The sequence below is a fragment of the Macaca nemestrina genome, chromosome 7 (genome assembly GCF_043159975.1).
Source record: "Macaca nemestrina isolate mMacNem1 chromosome 7, mMacNem.hap1, whole genome shotgun sequence".
Lineage (NCBI taxonomy): Eukaryota > Metazoa > Chordata > Mammalia > Primates > Cercopithecidae > Macaca > Macaca nemestrina.
This window is the reverse complement of record NC_092131.1, coordinates 150,645,760-150,658,976: the sequence shown is the minus strand read 5'-3', so window position 1 is coordinate 150,658,976 and position 13,217 is coordinate 150,645,760. Positions and strand designations below refer to the sequence as shown.

At 37.6% G+C, this 13,217-nt stretch overlaps 1 protein-coding gene across 5 annotated transcripts in view; it reads right to left on the bottom strand.

The window, feature by feature from the left end:
* Positions 1-13,217, bottom strand: part of LOC105490349 (Dmx like 2) — a 173,030-nt gene that overhangs the window by 68,942 nt on the left and 90,871 nt on the right. For all 5 annotated transcript variants that reach the window (XM_011755853.2, XM_011755871.3, XM_011755861.2 and 2 more), the window contains exons 14-15: positions 6,727-6,816; positions 4,099-4,216 (exon numbers count right to left, since the gene is read on the bottom strand). In XM_011755853.2, coding sequence (XP_011754155.2) covers positions 4,099-4,216; positions 6,727-6,816 — 208 coding nt within the window. The remainder of the gene's footprint in view (positions 1-4,098; positions 4,217-6,726; positions 6,817-13,217) is intronic.

Here is a 13,217-nt window from a genome sequence, read left to right as displayed (position 1 = left end):
GCTATCCCCATCAAGTTACCATTGACTTTCCTCACAGAATTAGAAAAAAAACTCTTTAAATTTCATATGGAACCAAAAAAAGAGCTCACATAGCCAAGACAATCCTAAGCAAAAAGAACAAAGCTGGAGGCATTATGCTACCTGACTTCGAACTATACTGCAAGCTACAGTAACCAAAACAGCATGCTACTGGTACCAAAACAGATATATAGACCAATGGAACAGAATAGAGGCCTCAGAAATAACACCACACATCTACTACCATCTGATCTTTTACAAACCTGACAAAAACAAGAAATGGGGAAAGGATTCCCTATTTAATAAATGGTGTTGGGAAAACTGACTTGCCATATGCAGAAAACTGAAACTGGACCCCTTCCTTACACCTTATACAAAAATTAACTCAAGATGGATTGAAGATTTAAACATCAGACCTAAAACCATAAAAACCCTAGAAGAAAACCTAGGCAATACCATTTAGGACATAGGCATGGACAAAGACTTCATGACTACAACACCAAAAGCAATGGCAACAAAAACTAAAGAGCTTCTGCACAGCAAAAGAAACTATCATCAGAGTAAACAGTCAACCTACAGAATGGGAGAAAATTTTTGCAATCTATCCACCTGACAAAGGGCTAATATCCAGAATCTATAAAGAACTTAAACAAATTTACAAGAAAAAAACAACCCCATCAAAAAGTGGGCAAAGGATATGAACAGACACTTCTCAAAAGAAGACATTTATGCGGCCAACAAACATATGAAAAAATGCTCATAATCACTGGTCATTAAACAAATGCAAATCAAAACCACAATGAGATACCATCTCACGTCAGTTAGGATGGCAATCACTAAAAAGTCAGGAAACAACAGACGCTGGAGAGGATGTGGAGAAATAGGAACACTTTTACATTGTTGGTGGGAGTATAAATTAGTTCAACCATTGTGGAAAACAGTGTGGCAATCCCTCAAGGATCTAGAACCAGAAATACCATTTGACCCAGCCATCCCATTAGTGGGTATATACCCAAAGGATTATAAATCATTCTACTATAAAGACACATGCACATGTATGTTTACTGCGGCACTGTTCACAATAGCAAAGACTTGGAACCAACCCAAATGACCATCAATGATAGATTGGATAAAGAAAATGTGGCACATATACACCACGGAATACCATGCAGCCATAAAAAATGATCAGTTCATGTCCTTTGAAGGGACATGGATGAAGCTGGAAACCATCATTCTCAGCAAACTAACACAGGAACAGAAAACCAAACACTGCTTGTTCTCACTCATAAGTGGGAGTTGAACAATGAGAACATATGGACACAGGGAAGGGAACATCACACACCAGGGCCTGTCGGGGGGTGGGGGACCTAGGGAAGGGATAGCATTAGGAGAAATATCTAATGTAGATGATGGGTTCATGGGTGCAGCAAACCACCACGGCACGTGTTTACCTATATAACAAACCTGCACGTTCTGCACATGTATCCCAGAACTTAAAGCATAATAAAAAAATAATTAAAAAAAAAAAAACTTGGCCGGGCGCGGTGGCTCAAGCCTGTAATCCCAGCACTTTGGGAGGCCGAGATGGGCAGATCACGAGGTCAGGAGATCGAGACCATCCTGGCTAACACAGTGAAACCCCGTCTCTACTAAAAAAAAAAAAATACAAAAAATAGCCAGGCGAGGTGGCGGGCGCCTATAGTCCCAGCTACTCAGGAGGCTGAGGCAGGAGAATGGCGGGAACCCGGGAGGCGGAGCTTGCAGTGAGCTGAGATCCGGCCACTGCACTCCAGTCTGGGCGACAGAGTGAGACTCCGTCTCAAAAAGAAAAAAAAAAAAACAAAAAAACCTTGCTCTAAAGTTAGTGGCATAATGAGGGTGTATATAAGGTATCACTTTAGATTAAAATACTCTTCTTAATAGACAGTGAAAACACAATATGTAAACCTTGTTTGGATATAGATTCAAACAAAAACACATAAACAAAAACCTCAACTTTTTGACAATTCAATGAAAAATGGGAGTAGTTATTGCATGATTCTGAGGAATTTAATTATTTTATCAATTTGATAATAGCAAATATGTAAGGGAGTTATTTTTAGAAATGCATATGGAAGTGAAACAACACTGCAGGTGGATTTGCTTTAAAATATTTCAGGGGGGCCAGGCACGGTGGCTCACACCTGTAATCCCAGCACTTTGGGAGCCGAGGCGGGCTGATCACTTGAGGTCAGGAGTTCAAGACCAACCTGGCCAACGGGGTAAAACTCCGACTCTGGTAATAACACAAAAAAATCAGCCAGGTGTGGTGGCACACGCCTGTAATCCCAGCGGCTTGGGAGGCTGAGGCAGGAGAATTGCTTGAACCTGGGAGGTGGAGGTTACAGTAAGCTGAGATGACACCACTGCACTCCAGCCTGGGCAACAGAGCAAGACTCTGTCTCGGGGGAACAAAAAAATTTCAGGGGGGAAAAAGAAAAATTGTGTAGACAAAGCAAGTGTGATAAAATCTTTAACCTACATTATAATTCAAATATGGAGGTTCACTTAATTATACACTTAATTTTGTCTATTTTTGGCATTTTTCTTAACTAAGAGAGTAATAAACTTTTAATTAAAACTTAGAAAGTACAAAATAAAGCAGAAGCAGAGAAGAAGAGAAACCTACACAAGTCCTTTAAGAACACAGCTATAAAATCAGGAAGAAAGAGAAACTTCACACAAAAACTAAAGGAAAACCAAGAAAGCATTGAGGAAATCTTTTGGCCTGATTTAGCAGTGGCATAACAAATACCAAAAGCGAGAAATAAAGAAAATTTTTAATGCAAGTCAATTAAAATATTATAAAGAAAAGTATCAACTTTATATAAGCATTGAATTCTGGTAAGTTGGCATATCTTTCCTGTTAGAAATAACGTGATAAATGGCAGCTACATTCGTTGGAAACCATATTAAAAAGATTAACCCAGGCAAAGGTAAGATACTACAGAAAAGTAAATTTTAAATCTGTAAAGAAGTACTGCTGTTATAATGATAGTGAAATAAAACTGAACATAATTGAATAACATAAATAAGAAAAGTTTTGTGTATGAAGAAAGAGATACGAAAGAAAAACAAGTTACTAGTCTGGCGAGTGAAAAGATGTTTGAGCTAAGCTTCTTAGAATACAGGACCTCAATCTGATTTTCCACGAAAGCAAAGGAAATTATCTGCACAAATTACATAGAAACAGTTTCCTTAGATGCTATACATAATTTTGTGATGAAAACTACACTAAGAAAATTAAATATGTCCATCTGGATATTCACAATTTGTAACCAAATGAAATTAATTATCTAAAAACCCTTTGTAAACTAAATATTAACACAGACACTTAATTCTTAAAGACATGGCTTTTCAAATAGGACATGTTGGTTTTATAATTATGAAGTTATATATATATATACACACAATTTTATTTGCCAATTTAAAAAACTTAAATATAGTTTAACGTCTGAAGGTAACATTTTAAGCTAAGTTATAAAGCTTAAACTAAACATCATATTGTTTGTTTTTGAAAGGGTTAAACTACTTACTTTCACAAAAAGGAAAAAATACCACACTTCAAAGGGGAAAACTGTGAGACGGTACCTTGCATTCACTATTTCCATGAGGTTTCTACTGTCCCACACAACATGATACCTTATATCTTATATTCATCATTGGTCTGAAGCAATTTACTGGTAATTTTTTAAAACCTACAATAAAATTAACTGTTTTCCTTGAGATACCAAATGGAACTACCAATCAAAATAATTTATTTACAGAGTTGAATAATTAAACTTACTTTTTAAAACAAATTAAGGTTCATAGACACCATTTCTTGGCAAAAGTCTATATCACCGGTGAACTGTCTTGCAAAATGTAATGTTCACCCACATGCCCTCTTCATCTACAAGCAAGCAATTTTGACAGAACTAACTGGTGTATCTGTCAAAAATTATGAGAGTGATAACTTTTGAAGATCCATACTCAATGAAAGCTTAGAGATCTTTTTTTTAGCATGAAGGTAAACAAATGCAGACTATTTTTTTAAAGTACCTTGTGATGGCTGAAAAAATATTTCTGTTTCCTTTTTCTCCATATCTTCTTTATGTGGTTTATATCCTATAATGAAGTCTTCTTGAAACACATGAAGCAACTGTGTATTTGAGCCACACTACAAATATGAAAAAAAATGAAGAGGTTTTATCTTTGAAATTCTCTGTCTCCCATCTCCCATCCATCACCTCCCCAATGCTAATGCAGAAGAAATATATCTAACAATTTCTATTCTTTAACTACTACTAATTAGAAAGAAATAAAGCAACAGAAAAAAATCATTAAAACTATCCTGGTCAGAGAAAAATTACTTTCAAAGATATCACAGCCAATAGCAGAATAGAAGAACTCTAGCAGAAACAAATCAACCGGTTTGCTTCTCAAAAAAACAAAAACAAAAAAGAAGCTACAAAAACCCAAATTTAAAGAGCAGTTAAGCAACCTTCACCACTTTGAGCCTGAAAGCATCAGATTCACAACTGACTGGGGAGGGCTGCACTAACTATGTAAGACACACTAGACTACTACACAACTTGCAGTTTTTTTCAATTCCACCAGAGAACCAAAAAACAAAACAAAACCCAGAAAGCTCCTCAAAGTATCCCAACAGCTCTGTCTAGTGGGAATTACGAGGGATCCTGTAACAGCCAGCAGGAGGCTACATCTCTAGAGAATTAAACTCACACATAAGTAACTAGAACCCCTCAAAGGATGGATGAAACATCAATGTCAACTGCTATGCTCCATGACCACGTTTTAAGACTGTCACGAATGGCTACTTAGAACCTTAACGTGAACCGAAGTTCAAGGAAAGGCTACATCCAAACAAAAGCTTATTTTGGAAGTGTATTAAGACAATCAGATGGCACCCCCAGAGATTTCAAGAAAGGGAAGTAGCTATGATTATCTTGGCATTTGATGAGGAGTCAATAATCTTATAAAGGAAAGCCTGCCTCTTTACATAATAGAAAGAAATAAAAGGATTACAATATTTGGTTGGGCCACACAATTTTAGGAAAGTTATAGGGCATTTTGTGTTTCTATAGGTAGAAACATTAAAAATCTCTTCACATTCATTGTCTAGGAGGTCACCTTCCCAAGGGACAAAGAATAAATGAAAGTAAAGAGAAGGGTGATACCTTTATGGATATAGAAATCATACAACACACTGGGAACAAACCTAGAAAGAACTTTAAACTTTGTCATTCATTATTGCTTACAGTTGACCAGGCCTTCTGTTAAAAATAGCCACAAGGAGCAGGGGAGAAAATGCTGAGCAAATATGAAGTAAAAAGACTGCTTTGTGAGAGCAGGCTATATTAATATCCCATGGTAATCAGTGCAAAGGAGGCTAAAGTAGGGGATGAATTTAACATCCAATCCATTAAAAATTAACTTATCTGTAGGAAGGAAGCCAACCCATGCTTCTACATCCCTATGGAGTAGAAAAAAGAAATCACAGGCTGAATCTGAAGAAAGGTGGGGCACTGGGGATTAAAAAGCATTTCCCAGGAGGTATTAGCAATATGGGTCTGGCAGCCCCAGTTCTGCTATCAAGATATGATGTATTTTATCTATATTAGCAGAAATGACTACATTTTCCCCAAAAGAAAGTGCAAAACACCAAAGAAAATTTATGATATAATTCTATACTTGCTTTTAACTACAGTTGGCTCTTTCTTCATTTCCTTGTTTAAAACTATTGGTAGCTTCCTTACCAAACTAAACCTTTTCACATTTGGAATTAATGTTAGTTCTATCCCTTAATACATAAACATAGTCCTAAAGAAACAAATATCCTGAGGGCTAAAATGGGTTTTACATCTCCCTGTAGGGAGAAGGGTTCTCCTTATTTCCTAGGTAGTAGGTAGGGGGGAATACTGACTACACAAAGGACCTGTTATTAAAAAGTATATGTTCACTTTGATCTGACTTTCATCTGCATTTTAAAGGACCACATAAAAGTACCCAACATGGGGCCTAACAAGGCAAACACTCTGAAGCTGAGGTCACCCTCTACTGAGTTGAAAAGAGTAATAATATAAAACGAGAAACCACAACCCGATCCTCTATGCAGCTGCACTGTATTTTCTCTCAGCATTTCAAGAACAGGGTCATGGTTTCTCTAACTGAACCAAATTTCCTTTGCTACAAATACAATTCAACTGGAGAAGAATAATTCCTTTTTAAAAATTTTTTATTTAAATAGCTTTCGGGGTACAAGTGGTTTTCTTGTTACATGGATAAACTATATAGTAGTGAATTCTGAGATTTTAGTGTATCCATCACTCACGTAGTGTACACTGTACCTAACGTGGTTTTTTAAATCTCTAGTTCCATTTCCACCCTCCCGCTTCTGAGTCTCTGAAGTCCATTATATCGCTCTGTATGCCTTTGCATACTCATAGCTTAGCTCCCACTTTATAAGTGAGAATATATGGTTCTTGGTTTCCCAAGGAGAAAAATAATCCCTAAATCATTAGTAGATTTTCACTATGGGAATCAACTGAAGTTGTCTGCATTTAATAACAAACAAGAAAATTATTCTGAGAATGACATATATCATATACACATAAAACATCATGGGATAAAGTATATAATATCACCAATTCACAAGCATGTTTTTACTTGGTTGGTTATTGCATCGAGTTCAATAATGCAGCCAGGTCGAGCAGTAGACTGTTGGCTCACAATATTAAACACTTCTCCAATAAGTTTCTGTAAATAAAAAACACAAAATGTTAATGGCCAACAACTTAAAATCTATTGTCAATATGATTGAGTATCTTGGACATTTAAGGCTCCCTCTAAATAGTCACTGATTGACAATGCAATGTGATACATTCAGAGAAATATTTCAACTTTCTATACTCATTCTCATGTTAACTCTAAAGTTAACTAAGCAGAGAGAAAACTCTATAGTGTTTATAAAAATAGCATATAACTTCAAGGCATCATATCTTCTTCATTTCTGCAGCCTTAAAGCCCAAGACAGACATGGCTAAAGATCTGGCCCAATGCCTGAGTGGTCTGCAGACGTGCAATGACATTTAAAACTACAACCCTGCCAGACTGAAGGTAAGGGCAATGGTTGAGAAGAAGTGGGATTGTGTCTTGGGATAAGGATGTAGGAACTAACACATGAAGCCTAACTTTGGAACCCCAAAGCCCAAAAACTTTCTGCTAAAAAGAACAGTCCTCCTCACCTATGTTCCAACCGACTTTCTCTTTCATAAAAACCTTTCGGTAACTTCATCTGAAACGGTTGCCTCAGAAAGAAATGCCCATTCTCCTCAGCACCCACCTTTACTACTTTTCACTACCTCAAAAAGGCCAATGAGAGGGGTTAGAGGCTAGCTTCACCTAGATACAAGTACAAGGTAGGGGAGAAAACAGCATTTATACTGGAGTTGTAGAAACTTTCTTATTTGTATCAGTAGGATTCCAGAGAGCATCTAAGAAAATGGATTCTAGGGTTATTAGATCAAAAGAAAAAAAATATGTAGTTAGGTAGGGCTGAATTTATTGATATGGGTATGTTCACCCAAGATTCATGATTTAAAGTGTTAGCTCAGACATTTAGAAATGGTGTTAACAGGGCCAGGCGCGGTGGTTCATCCCTGTAATCCCAGCACTTTGAGAGGCCGAGGCAGGTGGATCACCTGAGGTCAGGAGTTAGAGACCACCCTGGCCAACATGGTGGAACCCCTCTCTATTAAAAATATAAAAATTAGTGGGGAGTGATGGAGGGCACCTATAATCCCAGCTGTTCAGGAGGCTGAGGCAAGTGAATCACCTGAACCTGGGAGGCAGAGGTTGCAGTGAGTCGAGATTGCGCCACTGCACTCCAGCCTGGGCGACAGGGTGAGACTCCATTAAAAAAAAAAAAAAAAAAAGAAAAGAAAAGAAAAGAAAAAGAAATGGTGTTAACAGTCTGCTGGGTTTGTTCATTCAAATCTGGACTCAACTGTGGCCTATAGTTGGTGAGGTGAAAACAGTGAAATTTTTCTAGTACACAACAAAGCTTTGCTACTCAAAGTGTAGTCAATGGACCAGCAGTGACAGGAAGTTTTTTATGAATGCATACTTACTCCCTGAAACTAAGACACCTGTGTTTTAACGAGACTTACATAGGATTCATGTGTATACTAAAGTTTAAGTAGTACTGCTGTAGATCACTTGTTCTCAATCTTGGCTGCACACTGAATCACCTGGAGAGCTTTAACAATCAATGATGCTAAGGTCCCACCTACAGAGATTGAGGTGCTGCCAATGTGCAGCCAAGGTTGAGATCCCCTCACAGGAATAGATATGTATTCCAGCTAAGGATCTGCTTTCCCTGCCCACAACTCTCTGCCAGTACTATAATTAACAGACTTTCTGAACACTACACTACAGAATTCCAGAATTCTACAGAATCTCACTCAACATCACCTCCAACAAGAAACTCATTTTATAGTGGAAAACACTACTGGAAATTAGAATGAAGTGAAGCATTCACCCAGGTGCAAAATTTAAAAGAGTGCTCAAAAATTCAATAATCAAGAAAAATAATATTTTAATGCAATATTTTTAAAATAAAAATTAATGTAAACAATCCATAATGAGCAAAATATCCAACATTTACATACAGAACCCAATAGTATCTTAATGAGCCATATTGATGCCATTAATGTGCATCAAAACTGCACATACGTGTTTTGATATATATTTTTTTTAATGGTTAACATCTTTCTTTTGTTTTTTGCTCTATTGGCCTCCAATTTCCAGGCTCAAGTGGTCCTCCTGCCTCAGCCTCCCAAGTAATTAGGACTACAGATGCACGCAACCATGCCTGACAAATTTTTTAATTTGTTTGTAGAGACAGGGTCTCACTATGTTGCTCAGGCTGGTCTCAAACTCTTGGCCTCAAGCAATCCTCCCACCTCAGCCTCCCAAAGCACTGGGATTACAGGCATACCACTGCACCTGGCTGTAGTTAACATTTTTCTGGAACATTAAAGTAGCTGAAAAATGCCAAAAATTGAAAAGTAGGTGCATTAAAATTCACGTATTACTTTAAGTTTAAATTTATTTATACCAGAAATTTGACTAATTATAGTTTCATTTTTCTGGCTTTAATGGAAACAAACACATTAATAATATTTTCAAAATCTCCTTCTTTGCTTATCTTGTTTTGACAAAGTCTCTTTTTTTTTTTTTTCCAGACAGAGTTTCACTCTTGTTGCCCAGGCTGAAATGCAATGGCATGGTCTCGGCTCACTGCAACCTCCGCCTCCCGAGTTCAAGTGATTCTCCTGTCTTAGCCTCCCGAGTAGCTGGGACTACAGGTGCATGCCACCACACCTGGCTAATTTCTATATTTTTAGTAGAGACAGGGTTTCACCATGTTGGCCAGGCTGGTCTCGAACTCTTGACCTCAGGTGATCCACCCGCCTCGGCCTCCCAAAGTGCTGGGATTACAGGCATGAGCCACCGCGCACAGCCCTGAATTACATTTTAAGGGCATCATTCTAACTCCTGTGTTGAGAACAGACTTTGAGAAAGCAGAGCAAAATCATAAAGGAAAGCAATATAAATTTTTTCACACTCTAACCTCTAACTTCCTATCCAGTCTCAGCTATTTCCAGCAGCCATTCACATTCTATGCTATGGCTGTAATAAACTACTTACAGCTTACTATGCATATTCTTATACCTCTGTGCATTTTTAGTTGCTGTTATCTCTACGTGAAATATCCTTTTCCTCCTTCACTTTCACGTCTTACCCATTCAGTAAGTCTCATCTCAGATATCTGCGCCAGAAATTCTTTCCTGACCACCACAATCTGGATCAAGAGTTGCTTCTAACTGTAGGAAAAGCCATCTTATCTGACAGCATTGGACAGAGAGAGGATAAATCACTCAGCAAGGTCAGTTAACCCAGAGAATCATTTTTAAAATAATATGTATACTTTAAACATTTTGTTTTATTTTAAACATAAACATATATAAATAACTGATATTTTGGTGTTGAGTAAGACCTTGGAGTATGGGCTTGTTAATGGGAATTACAGGTCTTTCTTGCGTATGCCACCCCTGTAAGTCCTTGGCTGTATTTTTCAGTTCTTTAAATGGAAATAGGCTGGACACAGTGGCTCACGCCTGTAATCCCGGCACTTTGGGAGGCCGAGCTGGGTGAATCACCTGAGGTCAAAAGTTCGAAACCAGCCTGGGCAACATGGTGAAAACCCCGTATCTACTAAAAATACAAAAATTAGTCAGGCATGGCAGTGCGCACCTGTAATCCCAGCTATTTGGGAGGCTGAGGCAGGAGTATCGTTTGAACCCGGGAGGCAGAGGTTGCAGTGAGCCGAGATTGTGCTACTGCACTCCAGCCTGGACGACAGAGCAACATTTGGACTCAAAATACATACATACATACATACATACATACATACATACATACATACATACATAAATGGCAGTAAAAACATAAAGACACCTACAAAGCACTTTGAGTGCAGTTTTTCTTAAACATTTTCCTCCTGAATCTTTTACAGTTGTTTTGACCATGTCTAATTAAAGAATGATTTTTAGCAAAATTGCTTCCAAAGCACTTGTTTTTATAAAAACATTCACATTTTTATACTTACATTTCATCAATCTATATAATAATTAAGTTACAGAATGACACTAATCTGTGCAACTTGACATATACAAGGTTGAAAATAAACACAGCTGGCTCTTGAGAGACAGTCAACGTAGTTGCAAGAGCTTGGTCTCTACAGCTAGGCTGCCTGGGTTCGAATCCTGATTCTACCATTGCTAGCTGACTAAACTGGGACAAGTAATTACGTTTCTCTATGCTTCAGTGTCCTTACCTCTAAAGTATGGACGTAATATTACATTTTTCTTAAGGTTACCAGGAAGGTGAAGTAAGTTAATATATGTAAAGCATTTAGAAGAGAGCCTGACATACAATAATCACTAGATAAAAGTTTGCCAGCAGCAGCAGCAGCAGCACTTTTTTTTCATGTTAAGTAACTTTCCCAGCTATTATTATTGTTAAGGTTACAAGTCAACTTGTGGAATCAACAAAGCCTGGTATACTACTCCCTATGAGCATCCATCCTATATTTTATGGAGGGAATGGACAGCATCAATGAATCCAATGAGCTGGCTTAAGTGGAGGCCAATTAAATGAATTTCACATCCTGAAATCAGCCTTTTCTTCTAATTTACCACTTATTACATACTACATGTACATATTTATATGACTCTATAGATACAAGATCCTTGAAAGTAGGGACTGCTTCTATTCATTTTAACACTATTAGCACCTGGTACAATATGCATATTTATTCTTCCATGTACTATAGGTTATGCACAGTGAGTCCTCAATGAAAATTAAAGATTGAGTAAATAAATTACTGAGTGAAAACAAATTACACTTTAGATCATTCCTACTTTAAAAGCTTGTTTTTACTAATAGTAGCACACACTATACCACCCTATCTTTCAACACAACTTCTCCCTTATTTATTTGTAGAATACCTTAGTAAGTACTCACTAAATACCTGAATGAATGGATCTCACCAATCTAGCATCACTGGGTGAAGATAATCAAAAGCTTATTTTTTAGGCACCAAAACAACTGTATTTTTGACATTTTAAATGGAATTTTTTTAAAAAAAGCTTAATCCCTGTCTTCATAAACAGCTCGCTAAACATAACTCTCTTCTTGATGACTGGCAGTCACATTTATGAACATTAACTATTACTAATGCCTTTAGAGATCTAATGACTTCAAGTACTGTCTTTGTAATAATAAATCCCAATGTGCACTGGTACCTAATGTGAAACATTAGGAATATCTCCAATTGCCTGTAAAACAGGTATCTAAACTAAACTTAGGGGCTGGGCACAGTGGTTCACGCCTGTAATCCTAGCACTTGGAAGGCTGAGGTGGCCAGATCACTTGAGGTCTGGAGTTCAAGACCAGCCTGGCCAATATGGTGGAACCCCATATCTACTAAAAATACAAAAATTAGCCAGGCATGGTGGCACACGCCTGTAGTCCCAGCTACTCAGGAGGCTGAGGCACAAGAATCGCTTGATCCTGGGAGGCGGAGGTTGCAGTGAGCCGAGATCATGCCACTGCACTCCAGCCTGGGCAACAGAGCAAGACTCTGTCTCAAAAAATAAATAAACAAACAAACAAACAAACCAAACTTAGGAAACTAAAACCAAGGTCACCTTACATTCAATGTGTCCAAAATTTAAGTCATTGTTAATACCTCAAAACTATCTTGCCATAGCTACTGGAACAACTGTCACAAACTAGAAACCTTAGAATCCTCTGTTTTCATATCCATATTCAAGCAACTACTAAGCTCTGCTCCTCTCCTTTCCTAGACTATGAAATCCCACTTTCGATCAAGTTTGTTTTACCACAAGCTTAGTTGACCTCAACAGACTCCCTGCTATCTTCATGCTTCCAGTACCTACCAATTCTACTCTACCCTGCAAATTAATCACTGTATTTCCCTTCCTGTGCTCCCTAAATCTACCCCTCTATCTACAGAACAATATTTATAGCTTTCAAGTATCTGTTACAAAATTTTTAAAAAGCTAGCCTTTACTTGGCATCTACTAAAAATCTCATTTGAGGAATAGGAGAGCATGTGACAACTTCTTGCTACATTTTGTCTCAGAATTAATAGAAGTAAGTAGGAGAACTGCTATTGTATTAAGAAAATCAAAACGATGAGCAGAAACAATGGAAATGTGACAGAAAGTAGTCACATCATCTTAAGAGTTTAAGATTGAAAATAAGGGCAAGACTCTATAGTCGATATTTTAGAAAGGTTAAAAAATCCCAGAATGCCTTATAGTATGGGGGTCTCAAAGTCAAAATGGCTCAAGGAAGTCTGGAGGCTCAAGAGACTTTGAAAGTTCCTGACTATGCGACTACAAATATAACTGATGAGAAAAGAAAGTTGATCAGAGTAGTGGGTTAAATAGTATCCTACCAAAATTCATGTCCACTCAGCATCTCGGAATGTAACCTTGGTTTGGAAGTAGGGTCTTGCAGACATAACTAGTTAAAGAAAAGGTCATACTGGATTACAGCAGGTG